The 19769-nt window shown below is 40.7% G+C and overlaps 1 protein-coding gene across 2 annotated transcripts in view; it reads left to right on the forward strand.

Moving 5' to 3' along the window:
* Positions 1 to 19769, forward strand: part of CAMTA1 (calmodulin binding transcription activator 1) — an 837244-nt gene that overhangs the window by 14398 nt on the left and 803077 nt on the right. Inside the window, exons 3-4 of one of the 2 annotated variants that reach the window (XM_040645728.1) lie at positions 2342 to 2405; positions 14833 to 14902. In XM_040645728.1, the coding sequence (XP_040501662.1) occupies positions 2342 to 2405; positions 14833 to 14902 (134 nt within the window). The remainder of the gene's footprint in view (positions 1 to 2341; positions 2406 to 14832; positions 14903 to 19769) is intronic. The other variant, XR_005839010.1, reaches the window with a different exon arrangement.

A 19769-nucleotide genomic window follows, 5' to 3' on the forward strand; every position in this document is an offset into this window, starting at 1 on the left:
ACACAGACACACACAATTAATAAATGATGGTAATCAGGTCCGGAGGTTCATTTCTACAAGAAAGTGGATGCTAGGACACTTGCTGTCACGGAGGGTGACAGGCCCTACTTTAGAGCAGTTTTGATGGCAAGGAACACAAGCCATTCAAGTTAGGTTCAGTGAAGGTGGTTTTTGTGTAAGAAGAGCTAGAAGCACTCTCAGCCTCCCAGGACAGAAACTGAAGTGCTGCTAGACAGTTCGGGAACTGCGCCTGGAGACTCTGAGGTAGTAGGCTTTTCCTCTGGAGACCCTGTGGGGTGAGCTGGGGTCTCTTCTGGGATGCCAGAGCTCCCAGCTCTGCTGTTCCCTGTGTTTCTCCTTGCAGACGAGATTTCTCTGCTTCCACGTAGCTTCCTTGCTCTGCCCCCTAGCCTGTCGTGGCCCCAGGCATGGCTCCTGTATGTCCTCACTCTGGTCCCAGTGTTCACCATCATTGGGCTCCAGTCCCCAAGGTTTGTATTTAGAATATTCAAGATGGAGAATTGGATTGATTCCTCTCAGCCAGTTGCTTTGTTTCCATAGGGCAGGTGTTCATCCTGGTCTAGTCAACTGTGAAGGAGGGTTGGTTAGGGTCTGTGGGCCTCCTGACTGCTTAGAGGGGCCAGAGGGAATTGTGTGAGAGGGTTCTGTAGCATGGGGTCCTGGCATCTCAAACTCTGTCTCCATTAGTGTAAAAAGAAAGAATATTGACTCCAAAATGGACTTCTTACGTTTGGTTGCTATGGGGAGGAAACTCTTTGAAGAAGAAATGTTCACTGTAGCTGCAGGTAGGAGGCCAAGTGTCCTCAGCCAGGCAGCCTAGGTGTGTGCGAAATAAGTCAGCCATACGTGTGGTAACTGTCCCAAGGCTTGTGCTTTGAACGTTGGTGAAGCAGGCAGGATGCACTGGAATGAGATGGTCTGTGCCGTCTTTGCCCTGTGTGGTTCTCAGGTAGAATAAGGCACCTTGGGGATGTCTGTGTCATCTGAGGTTTTCCACAGGTCAGATACTTGGGTGTGGTACTGGCATAAAGTCAGGTCCCAACAAGGTCCATGAAGACAGAGGCTGTGTCTGTCCTCTGTGCCTGGTACTTTATTATTACTTGTCAAGTAAATGAATTGACTTAAGAGTATTAACAATAACTGATGGTCACATGGCCCCCACAGGACTCTTTGCTGTGGACCATCAAACTCAACAGGTTGGAGACATGCATCCTTAGTAAGTAAGGGAGATGCTACCTCAGAAGGGGCAGTGTTGGGAAAGAAAACAGAAAACAACCTCTGTTTACGTGTGTGTGGTCACCTGGATGCGCACTTGTTTGGCTTTTCCTTGCTGTATCCATCGGCCCTCTCATAGCTGGTTCTTTTTTGATTTCTCATGGTGGCAGGTGGAAGGCTGTAAAGGGCCAGTAGTCTGTGCGCCATTGAGTGCTCTGCAGATGCAGCTGCTTAGTGATTGCCGTTTCAGAGCGATGACCCTTGAGTAAATTGAGAAAAGCAGTACTTGGTATGTTCTGCTTAACAAGAGAGTAATGTATATAATGATTGATTGATTGGTTTAGTCGGCTTCATGGCCAGGGTGGAGCCTGATGTTGGGCTCAGTGTCATGACCCTGAGATCAAGACCTGAGCTGAGATCGAAGTCGGATTCTTAACGGACTGAGCCACCCAGGCACCCAGAAGTATATGTTTTAAAGAAACATAACCATCAAAGTAGTTTTTAGTAGTTGAAGGGATTTGCTTCCTTTTCTTAATAACGCCTTTATCGAGATGTAATTCATATATGATTAAATTCAGAATTCACCCTTTAAAATATACAATTCAGTGGTTTTTATTATAATTACACTGTTGTCCAACTGTCACCACTATCTAATTCTAGAACATCTTCACCATTCCACAAAGAAACCTCTACCTGTTAGTAGCCACTGTCCATTCCTCCCTCCTCCCAGTTCTAGGCCATCATTAATCTATTCCCTGTCTTTATGGATGTGCCTTTTTTGGACATTTCATATAAATGGAATCCTACAATGCGTGGCCTTTTATGACTGGCTTCTTTCCCAAAGCATTGTGGTTTCAAGGTTTGTCTGTGTTGTAGTATATATGAATACTCCATTCCTTTTATGGGGGAATAATACGGTACTGTATAGTTACACTACATTTTGTTTATTCAGTTGGTGGGCGTTTGAGCTCCTTTTTGCCTATTGCGAATAATTCCACTATGAACATTTGTGTTTTTGCGAAGACATATGTTTTCAGTTTCCTTGGGTATATACCCGGAGTGGAATTGCTGGGTCATGAGGTAACTCTGTGTTTAACTTTTTCAGGAACTGCCAGACTGTCTTCCAAAGTGGCTGCACCATATTACATTCCCGCCAGCGATGTTTGAAGGTTCCAGTTTCTTCACATCGTTGCTAACACTTGCTGTTATCTATCGTTTTTGATTAGAGGCGTACTTGTAGATGTGAAGTTGTATCTTATCGTGGTTTTGATTTGCATTTCCCTAATGACTAATGATTTAAGCATCTTTTCATGTGCTCACTGGCCTTTGTATGTCTGCTTTGGAGACATGTCTGTTCAAGTCCTCTATCCATTTATGAATTTTGTTTGTTGTTTGGCTGTTGGGGTGTAGCTGTTCTTAGTATATTCTGGTATGTCAGCCCCTTACCAGATGTGTGATGTGCTGATATTTTCTCCCATTCTGTGGATTGTTTTTTCACTTTTGTGATAGTGCCCTTTGAAGCACAAAAGTTTTAAGTTTCAGGGGCACCTGGGTGGCTCATTTGTTAAGCGTCTGCCTTCGGCTCAGGGCGTGATCCCAGGGTCCTGGAATCGAGCCCCGCATCAGGCTCCCTGGTCCACCAGGAGCCTGCTTCTTCCTCTCCCACTCCCCCTGCTTGTGTTCCCTCTCTCGCTGTCTGTCTCTCTCTGTCAAATAAATAAAATCTTTAAAAAAAATTTTTTTAAGTTTCAAGTTTAGTTGATCTGGTTTTTCTTTTGTTGCTTGGGCTTTTGGTGTCGTAAGTAAGAAATTATTGTCTAACCCAAGGTCATGAAGATTTAGACCTGTGTTTTCTTGTAAGAGGATTATAGTTTTACCTCTTGTATTTAGGTCTCTGATTCATTTTTGAGTTAATTTTTGTGATTTTGTGAGGTTAGGTAGGATTCCAACTTCATTCTTTTGCGGATATCCGGTTGTCCCAGCCCCATTTGTTGAAAAGACTGTACTTCCCCCCTGAAGTTTCTTAGCATTCTTGTCAAAAACCAATTTGCCCTGAGCGTGTGGATTTAATTTGGGAGTCTCGATTCTGATCCATTGATATGTATGTCCATCCTTATGCCAGTACCACACTGTCTTGATTACTGGTTAAGTTACAGTTAAGTTTGTAGTTAGATTTTGAAATTGGGGAGTGTCTGTCCTCCAGCCATGTTCTTCTCTTTAACGATTGTTTTGGCCATTCTGGGTCTCTTGAATTTCCATATGAATATTAGGATTGGCTTGTCAGTTTCTACAGAAAAGGCAGTTTTGATATCAATAGGGATTATGTTAAATCTGTGGATCAGCTTGGGGAGTTCAAATCCTTTTTATGAATCCTGATCTGCTGTTTGCTTTGGGAACTACTGGTAACTCAAGCAGCCAAGCATCTTACCTTAAAAAGAATATTGTTTTAACTTATTAATATGGTAGGCTGCCTTGGTGGAAACATGTAATTCACTGTCAGGCCAGAATTGGACTTTTCAGGTTTCAGAAGAGCAACTTGCTATTCGTATAGCCTGTTGTTTGGCTTGTGTATGTGTTCTTTTGGTGTGAAAGTTTGCTGGTACCTTGCATGTTTTGAAAAAAAATGTGGTATTCTGGTTAACACTTGTTATGATTAATAGAGAATTAACAGATTCCACATATGAATATTTAGTTATCCAAGAGTTAGAGCATGTTACAGTAAGATTGTAACATTAAAATTTATATAATTGTTACTGTCAGGTGTGTCAGAAGAGAGTTTAGGGTCTCACAGTCCTGTGGGGGCCATGTGACCGTCAGTTATTATAAATACTCCTAAGTCAGTTCATTTACTCGACAAGTAATAATAAAGCACCAGGCACAGAGGACAGACACAGCCTCTGTCTTCATGGACCTGACTGGGAAACTGACAGTAAAGGTGCCCTGTGCCATGAAGAGCTCTGTGCTGTAAAGGCAAGTGTCTCATAAAGGGATTTGACTGACCCACGGGATTGGGGGAGGCTTCTTGAGCTGAGCTCTGAAGGAAAATGGGAATTAATTGAGGGAAGAATGAGGAAAATAAGTTTCTGGTAATCGGATGAGCTGGTTAGTGAGATGTGTGGGGATGCTCTGGTTATATTCTGGCTTTTTATAGCTTTTGAAAAAGAGTATGTGGAGACTTGACTCTGCCCCTTAAGTGCCCTGTGACTTTGCACAAGTAGCTTAACCTTTTTGAGCTTATTTATGTAATGTTTGTTAATCTTATGAGGCAGTGAATAACCGTTTTTATTTAGAGATTCTTATATGAAAACTTAAATTTAGGCTTTTGATTGATTGTATTTACAGAATCCAAAAATACTTATTTTTTTTGGTCATTTTCCATGGTTGGTTACTTAGGAATGCAGTACTGGTAAAATGAATATTTTCCTGAACGTTTTTCCTAGTCTTTGGAATTGGGATTCACTTCAGTTCATACAGAAGCCTCTGGTCTGCAGAGCAGCAGATATGGATGTCACTGATTCAAGGCAGGTCATAAAGAATGCTGTCATCAGGCACTGGGGGGAACTGGGAAGACTTATTGAAGGAGGTAGAATTTGACCTGGCATCACTGATAGGCAAACATGGTAGTTGGAGGAGAAATTCCAGGCAGAGGGAATGGAACAAAGGCATAGAGCCAGGAGAGTACAGGGGGTGGCTGGAATTGTGGGTGCATGTGGGTTGGTGAGCCTGGACAAGTAGGTAGGGTTCAGGTTGTAGGGGCTTGGAAAGTCAGGCTGAGGAGTCTGGATTTTATTTTGTATATGCTCTGGGAGAGGCTTTTAGAGCTTTGTTTTGTTTGTTTTTTTCCTTTAGCAGAAGAGTGGGATTGACTGGATAAAGTCAATTCTCCTTTAAGGTGCTAAGAAGGGCCTCCTGCTTACCTCTCCAGCATCCTTTCCACTCTCCAGCCATGTGACATTTTTGTAGATTTTGATTGGTGGGGGCACCATGTTTTCTCTTGGTGTTGGCCTTTGTACATTGCCGCTGCCTTGACTTAGAAGGTGTACCTTCCTCCAGAACACATGCACACGTATTCAAACATGTGCTCTGCTCTACCGACTTTCCTCTGGATTTCAGCTTCAGTGAGACTTGTCCAAGAAGCCTCGTTGACCATCCCTCTCTTTTTAGATTGGATTGTTTGCCCTTCCTGTGTGCATCCACAGACTCTATGTTTTTTTATGTTTAAGCACATTTGAGTTTGCATTGGAGTTGTTTCTTTATTTCTCTTTCTCCCTCCACTAGGCGTACATCTTTAGTCGGGGACTTGAGTACCTGGCACCTAGGTTGGGCTTAGTAAATGTCTGTTGGTTGAATGAGTGAATGAACGAAGAGGAAGGGCTGGCGTTGGGAGAAAGTAGCTTCTGGCAAGAGTGTCTGTAGCAGTGGGTTGCAGAAAGGAGTTGAGTGTGACTAAGTTGTCTGTGTGAGACACACAGTCTTTTGGGCCTTGAGAGATGAGAATAGGTGAAAGTGACTTTCAGCTTTTGGGCCTCCACAGCTGAGGTTAGGGAAGGTCACTAACCAAGATAGGCAACCCAGGAAGATGTGTTTTGGGAGACTGGATACAAATGTATCAGTAATCTGTTAGATGCAATACCTATACAATATGACATTTCAAATGTAGGTCAAAGTTTCGGGGAAGTCATTCCTGTCACTGTGTTTTTTTTCTTCATTGAACTCTCAGAGGGCAAGGGGGCCCTGGTGATGGAGTAGCCTCCTTGGCACAGGGCAGGTGAGTAGACTTGGAGTGGCAAGTAGAGATATGCTGGCACAGTCTCTGGTAGAGCACATAAGCTTCATGAAAGTAGAGAGCTGGTTTGTCTTGCTTGTTGTTAGATCTCTCTGCCTGGAGCAATGCCATTTGGTTGAAAGAATGAATGAATCAGTTCAGAAGAATTGGAAGACATAGTAGTGAGTGAAATTGTCGTGGGAGAAGAAGGGATGTGGGAACAGAAATGTGTCACCGAAGGGGAGAGGACCAGTGGCCACTGAGAAAGAATGGTCAGAGGTAATAGAATAAGAAGAGTATAAATGCAGAGGGTTGGAAGGAGGTTATCGGTTGTGATGCTGTAGAGAGTTTGGGCAGAAAGAAGACTGAGAAAAAGCTATTGATTTTGTCACTTTGGTGGCGAGTTGAAAGAATGAGAAAGAGATGGTGTGAGGGCAGATAGTCCCTTCAAGGGTTGTGGTGGTAAATGCGGAGTGCTGGTGAACATGAGAGTGACATGACACATGAAGTCTAAGCTGAAAAGAGAGGTCGCTGGGTCCTGGTGGGCCACGGATGTACACATTATCTATTGTTGCTCTAGCAGTTGCCACGTACTTAGTGGCGTAGAACAGGACACCCTTATTATCTGATCCTGTGGGTCAGGAGTTCAGTTAGGGCTCTGTGAGTTCTGCTGCTTCAGGGCTTCACAAGCCTGCAGCCAAGGGGTTTGGCCAGGGTTGTGGTCTCATTTGAAGGCTCAATCGGGAGAGGATACTTGGAATTCCAAGTTCACACAGTTTGAAGGATTCACTTCTTGGGTGGTTAGACTGAGGGCCTCCATTCCCAGCCACATGGGCTTCTCCAGCATGGCAGCTTGCTTCTCAGAGCCAGCGAGGGAGCGAGTCTGCTAGCAAGACGGAAGGGACAGTCTGTATCACCTGATCACGGAAGTGATATCTTGTCACCTGTGCGCTGACCTGTGGGGCTGGAGCAAGTCACCAGGTCCATTGCACATTCCAGGGTAGGGGTTACACAGGATGTATGTTAAATGTCATCAAGAGATGGGGTCATGGAGGGTCCACCATAGAATTTGTCCACCACAGTAGGGAGGGACGATGGCACTAGAAGGCATAGGACTGTTCTTCAGGAAGAGGCCCTGTAGGATGCAGATGGCAGGATGGGAAGTTTTAGAGAGGGAAGCTTTGGGGATGAAGGTCCAGGTGAAGGTTCAGATAAAATTTTTGGTGACATTTCTCAGGAGACCTTCCCTATCCTCTCTCTTCATCCCTTAACAAAGTGGGTAGGTGCCTCTTGAAATGCTCTTTCCTGTTAAACAGATTAACAGACTGTATTGTAATTGCCATCGATAAACCCTTCTGCCTTGCTAAAGTTGAGTAATTTACCAGTAAATTCTTGGTCAGTGGAGATATCTGCCTTGTTTGCCTTAGCATGTTAGTGAGGAGGACCAAACGAGGTAATTCATATGGAAGTATTTTATTGAATGTAAAGTGGTATGCAAATAAAAGTATTAAGCTGTGCTTTCTTCCCCCAACCCCAGGTTCAGTAGGCTGTATGGACTTTAATGTACATTTTACTTGTTAACATGGCTTCATTATGTTGTACCTAAGTTATTGAACTAGGCTTTATTTAATACTGTGCTATTTTTAGGGCCTTTTGAGTAGTGTTTGCTTTTGTGATAAATGACCCCAAACTGCTGTACCTTTCAAGCCCTTGTATCCAGTTTTTATTGTTTGTGAAAAATCTGTCCTTGCTGTCCCTCGTCACTCTTTTTGCTTCTACTGATCTGTCAGTTTCTAGCTGTCTTTTCAGACCCTTCTCATTTGTTGTTTCTGATCTTCTCCGGTCTTGGCAACCTGATAATTAAGCTTATTAGAACTGTGAGTAGTTTAATAGTAATCAAGCTAGGAATACGGATCAGAGAGCCCTTCTCACAGTGAGGTGGGGGAGCTTTTGTGCTTGGACTTTGTAAAAATCTCTTTTGGCCTCAGAGTGTGTCTTGGCTTCCTTCCTAGCTCTGGCTGTGTGCGGATTAGGTGAGGTTCCCACATAGCCCGAGTTCCATTCGGGGGAGTGAGGCTGCCATTTTCTTGGCGTACGCTTCATTGCTCTGTTATGAGAAACAGTGTCATTCTCCCCTTGAGTTTTGATGAGGTTTTAGTTTTTGGGCAGTAGCAAGTGGTGATGTTGATGGGTGGTCTGTAGTTCGTGGACTAAAAAATATTTGAGGAGCCCAGAAAATCTTTCCACCAGATCAACATCTAGGCACGTGTGATATTGCGGTGCCTTCCCTCGTTAGTGTTTCCTTTGGGACCCTGAACTCCCAGCTTATGTACTCGATATTCTTGGATATCCCTCGGTGTCTACATTTGCTTTAGCTTTTCTGTCAGAGTGCCTTGTGTACTTTTCTGCCCAAACTTCTGCACTGTTTCCTTGTGGAGAAGCATTACTGCATCTTTAGGGAGAGAGCCTTGGTTCTTGTGGAGATAGCTCAGGAGTGTGTGGGAAGACCTGCTCCTGGTTCTTGCTCTGCTCCTTTCTAGCCAGTGGCCTTGGCAAATGTCTGTAACCATGCTGTGGCGTCTCCTTTTCTAGAATAGGCATCATGTCTGCTCTGCTACCTGCTGGGGCCAAAATAGGATTTTATATACGGAAATGCTTGTTACTTGTATGTAATATCAAATAGAATGCCTAGTTTATTGGGCTGATTTTGTTGATATTTTATAGTGCTCTATCTTTGAGAAGTTAAAAAAATTGTTGTCATTAGTGCTAGTAATGATAAGTGCTGCTAAAGCAGTGTAATTTTAAATTTCATCTAGTTTTTTTCTGAGTATGTTCTACTAGAATCTGTACAAATGTGGACATTTAATAAGTGCTCTTTGATTATTTTCAGAATATTGAGTATACTGGCTTCCTAGCCAAATTAAATTTATGAAAATTCTAATGATACTGTGATTCATATCTAGAAAGAATAATTTTTTTTTTCATTCTGAAATCACTTTAAGTACGCTTTACATGAATCTCTGGTAATTGCGAATCAATTAATGTGATTTCTCAGGTCATAAATCAGGCTTGATATATTGTAGTATTAGTTCCTGTGTAAGCTTCTTAGAACTTCAGCTGTTTTGTGGTCTGTTTTAGCTAGTTGTTTGCTTTTGAACTCAATTCTAGGTGTTGAACTCAATTTGAGAGCCTAAAATGGTTTGTGCCCCAATTACCTTAGAGGTTACTACTTCACTTTTTTATTGAGCCAGCCCTGGTAGGAGGGAGTCAGCCACCTATCAGACGGTTTTCCTTTTAACTTGAGTACATACTTTAATTTTGTCTCTGTCCCATAGGAATGTTGTAAGGGTTATTATAGTAGCACCTATGATATATTTTGAACTTCTTGAAAAGGGGTAATATGTGAGCACAAAATATTTTTGTACTGTACCACCTAAGTTTTCCCCCACTAACCTTTTGTGGTTCAGAAAAAGGATAAAGTTACTTGTGTTTAGGGGTACAGTCTCAGAGATCATTAGCCCGATTTTATGGAGTGTCTCCAGAGCAGGGCCTTTGCCAGACCTCATGTTCCTTTTTGTTTGGCAGTTCTGTGCTCTCGCCAGAAATGTTTTAGTATTGGCTCTCTTGGTGTCTGTGAACACTGTTGAGTATTTTTACCCCTTAGTTCTTCTTGGTGGGTCTAAAGTAGCTTTTGTCTTACTGCTTGATTGTTAGGGGACCAGAAGATGGGTGGCAATTCAGGGCAGCGTTAGGGGAGGGAGAGAGGGTCGTAGAAAGGCTGGTGGCTGCCGTAAATCCCACCATCACGACGATAAGACATGGGGCCACTCGTTTTCCTTTCCGTGAACTTCTCGGAATGTCATTCATCTGGGAATTCACCATCATTTGAGCTTCCGTTGTGTGCCAGACATTAAGTATTAAGTACTGGAGATACCAGGACCAAAAGCCAGACATCCCTTTAAGGATGCCCTTGAGATAGTCTTATTTTGAGTATGTTAGAAAAATATTTATCAGAGAAGAAAAGCTAGTAGATTGGTTTTAGCTGCTGAATAGCCTTAGGGATTAAAGGTGGAGTTGTAGGTTAACAGAAGACATTTCTGAAATGAGTGATTCTTCTGTAATTAGAAACACACACACACACACACACACACACACACACACACACAAATGGCATTGTGCAAGAGACTGCTAGCTGATCAAGAAATCCATCTCTTCTTCCTGGGCATGTAGCCAGACCACATTTCCCAGCCTCTCTTGCAATTAGGTGTGGCTTTGTGGCCAAATGTTAGCCAATGGAGTGAGAGCAGGGAAGTGTGCCACTTCCAGGCCTGGCCCGGAAAACCCTCCAGGCATAGTCCCGTGTGTCCCCCCCCTTGCCCTCTCTGCTGGCTGAGAAAGAAGAGCCTAGTGACCTAGTAGGGTGCCGGGCGCCAGAGCCGCTGCTTGGAGGGGAGCCCTCTACTGATCATGAGCACCTGTTTTGGGCTTTACACCATCAAGAAGTAAATATTTATAGTGTTTGAACCATGATACAGTTTGCTCTGAGTAGCCTCCCTAACTGATCTAGGCATAATGCCTAGAACGCTAGGCAACACTAGCGAGTTTAGTCAAGGTGCTAAGAATTTCTGACTCTGCTATATGTCATGTTGTATGAAATGACCAGCGAATTTCAAGAATCAGTTTAAGTCATAGGTGAAATATGTGGCAAAAGTTTTTTAATGTATCATTTCTAATTGATACAAGTGGTTTATTGCGTTTCAGTGTGGCCTCTCTCTGTCTTTGATTTAATGAGCTGTGTGGGCCTCAGTTGGCTTTAAAGGGACTCTGTGGAGACTTAAGCATTCAGAGTCCTTATTTCGAAGAACTGTAAATACAGTTTTCATCATGCAGCTTCTCTATTCAAAAGCCTGTCATCGCTTCTTATTATGTAGCATTTTGTTTCATTTATTCCAGCAGCATTCCAAAACTATGTGTCACACCCTGACCTAGGTTCTCTGAAGGGAGTCCGGTGCCTCCAGAGTTTGGGCTTGGTACACAAATAGTTACTGAGTTCTGTACTGCTGCCATCTGCTCCTTTTAGCCTTTAATAAATCATGTATTGTTTCTTCATTACATTTTTTTTTTAGTATTGTCTGCAACTTGGTAGAGTAGTTTTTGGAGGCAGGGAGTGTATTTTATAGAGCTTCTGCTTCTCCCTTCTTGGGTACTTCTAGAGACGCTGGACACTATATTAATTGAGGAACCATCCCTGTAGTTTCTTTTAATTATCTTGTTTGGATTTTCTGGTATAGTTTTGTATTATAGTTTGTGTTAACAGGCAGATGTGCTTTTTTTAGTCTGTTAGGAATTCATAGAATTATGGAGGAATGTTACGATTGGAAGGATCTTTTTTTACATGAATTCCTGATCTTTTAGAAAACCGTCTAGTTCCTGATACTCAGGGTTATGGCCCTGAATCATGGCATGGGCATCACCTGGGGGCCTCTTAGAGGCACAGGGCAGGGCCACACTCAGACCTGTGAAGCAGAACCTGCATTTTAACGAGGCCCTCAGGTGACCCGCATGCACATTAGGGTTGCAGATGCTCTGTTGACGGTCGACGCCCCATTTTACTCTCAAGGAAACTGGTTAAGTAGGGAGTGGCCCAGAGTCACACAGCTGTTCATTTTATTGGTTCCCGTCTTTGGATACATCTTGGGATCATTTGGGAACTTTTCAAAAATACCGATGCCTGGGTCCCAGCCCCACACATTCTGACTTACCTGGTCAGGATTGCAGCCGGGGCATCAACATTCAGAAAATCTCCCTGGATGACTGACATGCAGTCAAGCTGAGAGCCACTCGTCTGGTTGATGAGATAAGCCAGCTTTCTTGATGCTTCAGTCAGGGAGGCCTTTTACTCCACGCATGAATACACGTTCAGAAATGGTGTTTTCCCTACCTGATTTCTCACCATCATGCATCACCCATTTTTTATCCATGGCATTTACCCCGATTACCACCTGCTTCCCCCACTGGCACGTACTAAAGGGTAGGACCTTTGTCTGTCTTGTTCCCTGCTAGGTCCCAGCTCCTAGACCAGTGTCTGGCACACATTAGGTACTCCTTTAATATTTGTAGAACAGACAGAAGGAGTTGTGATACAGAGGGAAATGCAGGCCGCTCAGATCTCACTAGCAGGATGACCTGTCTTGGAAGGCTCCTGAAGGGCAGTTGAGCTGAAGAGTCAGCCAGGGAGGGCAGCATGGAGATGTGCAGCTGAGGGCGGACATGGACCCAGATCTGTCTGCTCTTGAACTTGCACTTAGAGTGTTGTCCTGGGGACAGAAAGGCCAGCTGTTTGCTTCAGACCTTAGCAGTTAGTGGGACTGGGATAGAGGCTCCACTCCATAGACCTTCAGACTGGTGTTCCTCCATCCCAGAGCCACCTCTGGCTTGGTATTGTGAACAGATCATCTGAGGGTCCTCGGAATGAGAGGCCTATCCCAGAGTCTGGCCTGTGGGTCTGCAATGTAAGGTAGCCATTTCTCATGGAAGTTTTCTTGGGTTTTAGCTTCTTTCCCTTGAGAACCTGGTGTTTTTGAGGGTGGAATGACTTGATTTCACTCTCAGTTTATTTGAGTTTCTTTTCTGGTTAACTATTAAGACTTTATTATGCCAGTGTTGAAGAGAAGTCATGGTTGATTGTTCGCGATATTTCTGTTACTTTTTCTTTTTTTTTAGCATTTAATTCTTCTGATTTGTTATTTGGTATGTTTTACTGCTCATTTACCTATTGTCGAACGTTGAAGTTAGGTGTAAAAGTCCTTTTTTATGAAGCCATTCATCAGTGTGTCCCGCTGTACATTAGTCATTTTTAAATCTTTTGATGTTAAGATCGTTGTTAAGATGTCTTGTTAAGTGGTAAACTTATACTATCTTTTCTGGGTAATAGGAAGCCAGAAAATGTTAAGCCTTGAATGTAGCACATTCTTTTTAACATCATAGAATTTCAAGTTTCAATTACGAAATGACATTGAGATGAGATGTTGCATTCTGTGGTTAGAAGGCTGTTGCTGGCGGTTCTTGCAGATGTTACTCGAAGTCAGACTGCTGTTGGCTCTACATCAGCTACTCACTGGAAGAGATGAATGTTGATTTTCCAAAGGATACATGAATTTTGAGCTTAGTCCATAGTTTATAGGGAGAGTTCTTAGGCTCAGATGTTACCACAGGTTGCTAGTCAGTAGGCACCACTGTTGATTAAATCAAACAGAGGAAGAGACATTAAAAACCCTTGAACAAGAATTTTCCAGAAGCAGTAAATAATTAGGGAGCTGATGGTTATCCTCGTAGCTAGCAGTCACATTGTGGAGAAAGACCTAGTCTGTGGTGAAGCATTTGGTCATGGATATAAGGAGAGGAAAATTGAAGATTCAGAGAGGTCAAGTTTAGTCAGATTTCAATACTCTTTGGCACAAAAAATTCAGGCAATCCTTGGTACTTAGAAAATGTTAACATTGTTAAAGATTATTTTTACTAAGCACAGAAACAATAGCACTTCATATTCGTGTTGTAGTTTTGAATTTAAAGCACTTTGTACACATCATCCCTTGTAATTCTCCCAACAACCCTGTGAGATGGGAGAGGTACTATCACTACCCTTTTTGATGAGATCATATATAGAGAGGTTAATTTACTTTTCCAAGGATAGCTAGTGAGAGAACTGAGCTTTTCATATTTTAAATATAAAATGTTAAGGGTGATTATTGAACTTCTAAACTGTCCTTGGTTTTCTAAGTATATACATAAGTGGTTTATAATGCAGGATGAATAATCTAAAAATTTTTTAATACTGAAACTGAAGAAGGATATTTTTAGGACCAAAATAATCGCCTGGCAAGACTCACAGAAATTGTTTTCCTTTTTTTAAAGTTACTATTGTGTAGTTTTTTTTTTTTTTTTTTTTACATGAAAAGTTTGATTTTATTTACATGAAGCAGCCTGAGAGCAGAGACCTGGTCTTCCAACTTCCTCCTGGCTTACTGCACCTGCCGTACTGTTAGTTAGCACTCATTAAGTCCTTTGGAATGAGTTGGGGCTTGGGCCCACTGTTGGGAAATGGTTAGTAATGTTGTTGAATCCTGACTAAACTGCAAAATGAATACGGCATTGGTTCTTAGCAAACACTTCCTGTATGTACAGCACATATGGTCCCTATTAAAAAAATTATACACATAATATGTGTTCACCAGCATGTATCTTTTTTTTTTTTTTTTAACACACATATATTTTGAAACACTCTTGAATCTTCAGAAAAATTGCAGGTGTGGTAGGAAGAGCTCTTCCCCCCTCTCCTAGCTCTTTCCCCCCTGAACCCTGTGAGAGTAAGTTGCTGGTGTGTTTCATCATCCCCACATACTTGCTTACCTATTTCCTGCAAACCAGAGATGAGAGCATTCTCCTCTGTAACCACTACATAGTGATCAAAATCAGGAAATTAACACTGAGACATTTCTACCCCTTGATCCTCAGATGCTCCTGCAGCTGTGCTGGGTGACCGTGCGGCGACCTTTGTAGAGAAAGGTCCAGTCAGGACCCTGGGGCACACTGTCTTGTTTCTTCAGACTCCTTTGATACAGAACAGTTCTCAGTCCTTTTTGACTCTCATGACCTTGACACTCTCAAAGATTACAGGCCCGTCATTTTGTGGAATGTTCCTCAATTTGGATTTGTCTGATGTTTCCTCACGATTAGATTCAGGTTTTGCATCTTTGGCAGGAATATCACAGAAGAGCCAGTATATATCTTTTTCAAAGATTAGTTTTACATTTTATTTTCTGTTTCCTTAGAGCGTTTCCCAAAGTGTATTCTGCGGAACTAGCACCTACTGTGTTCTCAACACCGTGCCACCTCTAGAAGGTAGGATTCGAAAAGCTTTTAACTTACAGGAAGGGGTGGGCTTGGCAGTAAGAGTAATTCCATCATGGTAGCGCAGTGGACATAGCCTGTGACCACGCCTCAGGGGACCTGGGTTCTGCCTTTAACTTGCTGTGTGATCTTAGATGAGTTACTTAATCCTTCCGGGGGTAGCAAAATAATACTCCCTTTGTAAAGTTTCTGTGAGGGTTCAAAAAGGCAAAGGGTTTAATCACATGGGAAATTCAAAGCACTCTGCAAATGTTAGATACTAATACAACAGTTGTATAATTCTAGTATCCAATTCCCGTGACTTCGAGTAGGAGCCGTGTGGTATTGTGGGAAAAGCCACAGGTCACAATTGAATCCCATTTGAATCACTAGCTGCGGCTCCTGGGCAAGTTAATCTGAACCTCAGGTTCTTCATCTGTAAAATGGGGGTAATTATGCCCTGATGGGTAATTGTGAAAATTAAATGAGAGAACGCAATGTAAAATCCTTTCTGGATGCCTGATGTAGAGTCCTACAAATGTTTACTTCCTAATAAATAGTAGAAAATAAGTTTACTTGATCACATGCAGCTCAAATTGAAATTGAATGGAATGAAGCAGGAGAGGATGCCCCAGAACCCAAATTGAAGCAATCGATTGTACAGCTTCTGTTCTCCCACTTTATCTGCCTCTGCTCGCATATTTTTACATTAAAAATGTAAATGCAGATAAATAGTGAGAAGTTTATTGAACCTAAGTTAGGAGTTGACCTAAACCCGGACCAGAGATTTTGTGGTGTGATTGACAGGGAGAGGGTAAACCTGGGCTACCTAAAAAAAGACAGGATGAGTTTTGATGATCACACACTCTTAAGGAGAGAGAGGAAAGGGGTCGTTAAATAGCAAAACTAGTTGTTTTCTATGAAAAAAAAAAAACCCCAAAACTATAATTTTTTGTTTTCTTCAACTTCAAAAGTCTTTTGGATAATTACAATTGAGTAACTCATTTTGGAGAATTTCTTTTAGAGAGATATCATACCGATGCTTGGCACATAATTAAGCACATTGTTGCTTAATTAATATTTATTTTGGATGCATAGTGATTTGAAGGTCTTAGGTTAGTGACGGCGGTATTTGCTGCTGTGAGCGCTGTGCTGACTTGAATATAATAATATGTGCTTATGTTTCCCTGAATCAGTTCCTATTCTACTAATTAAATCTAAGCACATAATAATTAGAGCTGAACAGAAAAATTGTAGAGCTTCCTTTTAATTTTACTATTCCAAGTTGTTGATCAAATATATTCCCAATAAGATTTAGCAGTTGGATACACTGTTACACCAACTTACTTTGAACAATTTGGTCTAGAGGTTGAGAGATTAATCATAATCGACTTGATTGAATAACAGTGTTCATAATTATTCATGGAACCAAAAATATTTAATTTTAATTAATTATGAATCAAAATAAAATGGATGTTATAATTTCCAGGTTAGAGTTAATATAGTTATGACTTCCCTTACAGGAGTCAATAGTGTGTTCCAAGGAGAGAGTTTAAATATATCTTTTAAAATTTAAATAAAGGATTTGGTAATGTTAGTTTCAGTTTTTTGAACTAAAACATGAAAATAATTCTACTTTTTGCCTAATTAAGTGAATGAGCATTTTTTGCATATTTTTTAGTTAAATTGTACTATGCCTCTAAAATTATTGTTTGGGAAATATTTGAAGGTTGTCTGGAAAGGATGGTTCATTCTCTAGAATTATAGCTGTCAGCCAAGCACATCATCTGTCAATTTCAAGAGCTTCACTAGTTATTTTTATTGTGAAGTAGGTTAGAAAACTATTTTGCAAAGTCATATATCATACACGCATATTTTGCCAGATAATGATAATGAAATGTTTTACTGTCTTTTGTTGACACTTCCATGATGCAATGTCAAAGTTTAACTATTTGAATTAAATGCTGAGATGCAGTTGAAACCGGTATATACCTTACTTTCACTGTTAACTCCAGATACTATTAATAGTCTTAGTACTGAGACAAACATTTAAAAACTGGCACAGGAATTTATCTAATTATTGTATCATTTATAGTTATTCCAAAAACATTAAAAAGCAGCTTTTAATTAAAAAACAGAGTTTTGTACAGTCTGGCCATGTGAGCAGTTCTTTTCCAGCGTGAAAAGCAGAGTTGCTCTCCCATCACACTGTAACTGGAAAACTGAAATTTGAAAATAGGAGTTTTAAGATTCTGCCTGTTTGAGCTCCTAATATTCTTTTCCCAGTATTAAAATTGCCATCTTCATAATGCACATTGGGAAAATTTACCCATTGTTATGTTTCTAAAAAACATCCAATTTATATTCAGCATGAACCTAAAATTCTGGAAATAGCACAGTTTAAAAACTGATTAAGGGGAACTCATTGGCCTGTCATACTCCTCTTCCTTTTGAACCCATGGCTGCACATCCCCATAAAGTGCTATATTTGGAATCGTGATTGAGACAGTGCTTACACAGCCATTCTCCTTTTCCTCTTTGAAAGCCTTTGGGCCGATTCACCGCTGCCTGATTTGGTATCAGAGTGGAAGACAGAAGCCTTTTCTGTGGCAGTTAGTTGTGCTGTTGAGAAGAGTATCTCTTTCTCTCGCTCCACGTGCGTGCACACACATGCGCACGTACACACGTGTGTGTCTGTACACATATGTATACACACGTGGGAGCACACATGTCTAGGTGTGTGTACACATGTGTACGTATATGTAGGGACACACACACACACACACACACACACACACCTGTGTTTTATAGCCACAGGACAGCTGGGTCCCTCAAGGAGGCTTAAAAGAACAGATAATTAACATCAGGTTGTGATCACAAACATAAAAATAGAAGCTGGGGTTTAATCTTCTGTTCATTATTGTTGAAAATTATACTTTAATAGTTTTCTTGGAGGTATGACTAGTCATATACAGTTCAGAGTAAGCCTATTGATTGAGCACCTAGTGTAATACTGTTTTCATAAAAGGCATCCTATGAACGGTGACTCTTTGAATTGAGTATAGATTTTAGAATTTTACCTCTACTTACAGAATTGTACACATCATGGGAGATTAAAAAAAAAATGAGAATAACACCTCTTTAGGGGAAGAGAGAAGGGAGGTATTGGCTCATGTGATTTGGTATTCTGCGCTTTATAAAGTTTTATGGCCCATGGTGCCTCCCTTGGGAGGATGCAGTGCAGGGAGCATGCATAAGCATGTAGTATTACACCGGTTTTATAGAGGGTGATTAATACAGAACTTTCTATGAACATTCTCTTAGTTGAACACTTTGTTTTCTGGTTTCATAGCAAGATTTTTAAGAAGTTTAATTTTATTTTGCTATTAAAATTTTGGATTCTTAAAGGCAGTTTTTAAGTTTTTCAAGTTTTAGTACTGCTTACAGAAATAGAGGATTGGGCATTCTAATTCAATTGGTTGTGTAGTTCATGGACCAAAAAAGATTTAGTATGCTACAATTCTCTTAAGTTCCTCCCTTTAAAATATTTCCATATTATGTAATAAATTTTTCCAGACTTATTTCTGTGCCCAATATTTTTCTGTTAAGGTCTTTTCCTTGAGAAGAAATGTGTTAATCAGATGAAAAATGTTTGGAGAAGATTTTGTCGTGATTGTAGAAAATTTTTTATTCTTATGTTTTTCACATGCTTAAAAAATAGGCTGTGCTAAGCAAAATTGCAGTAAATGGCTGGAAAGATATATTGTTGTATTTCACTTTTAATATTATTAACTAATTCCTGTATGCCTGTGTAGGGTTCTTTAATTGTAAGACATTTAATTTATTGAATGGCAGTAAATTTCATAGGGATTTATGCCTGGAGGAGAATTGGAGATTACTTAATTCTCCTTGATTTAGAAAACTGAGAATATTAAGTAACTTACCCAAGGTCACACAGTTAGAAAGTAGCAGAACTGGGTCAGAATCTTGGATTCTTGATTTGGAGTTCAGTGTTTTTATTGTACCTTTTGATACCAGAATAAGTTATTTTAACTATGATTTTCTGGAGCAAATTCAGTCTTTAGGATTTTAGTGTGTTGCTCCTAGTACCTGATTATGTATTGCACTCTTTGGATATTGGGGCTTCCATTTAACATTAAAAAAAAATTGGACTGGGTGATTCAAAACTTTGACCTAAATGTGCCAAAACTGGCAAGAAATTTTGAGCCAGGCAGAGGGACTTTGTTATCGGAATGAAACAAGAAATGATCTGTAAATGAATGAATGAAATAATACATAAAGGAAATGTTCTCTTCTAGAAAGTATCTGGGAGACTGATTATCAGGTAGTCAGACATACCATCTTGTCTGAAAGTAATGAACTTTTCTCTCACTAATTTAGAAGAGTTACATTTTGATGAAAGACATTAATTAAATAGATATGTATATGTAAATCAAGTTAATTAAAATGATATGTTTTTAGATTTAGGCTAGAAGGACCAGCCTCTGTATTTACCTAGGTTGCTAGTTGCAGGTTTAAATTCCTTATATTTATAAGATCTATAATTTGCCTTTGAAAGGATAAGTCTTATTTGTATTCTTGGGGATGAAGTAGTATTAGTTTATAAATAAAATAGTCATATTTTATTATAATTCCTCTTCCTTAAAAAACTTAAAACTTTTCAACTGGTTAATAGAAGATTTCTGGGTTTCGTGAGATTAAATCCTTTCGCAATTTGGATGTACTTCATGGAAACCTGGTGGGAGAACCTTTAAAAGTAATGTCCTGCTTAGGGGCAGCTGCTGGGATATTTCCTGCTCGCTCACTTGTCGTGGAGCAAAAGCTCCATCTTATTTTAGAGCCTCTTGACCAGATTCCT

Source organism: Ursus maritimus, unplaced genomic scaffold, assembly GCF_017311325.1.
Source record: "Ursus maritimus isolate PB19 unplaced genomic scaffold, ASM1731132v1 scaffold_32, whole genome shotgun sequence".
NCBI classification, from domain to species: domain Eukaryota; kingdom Metazoa; phylum Chordata; class Mammalia; order Carnivora; family Ursidae; genus Ursus; species Ursus maritimus.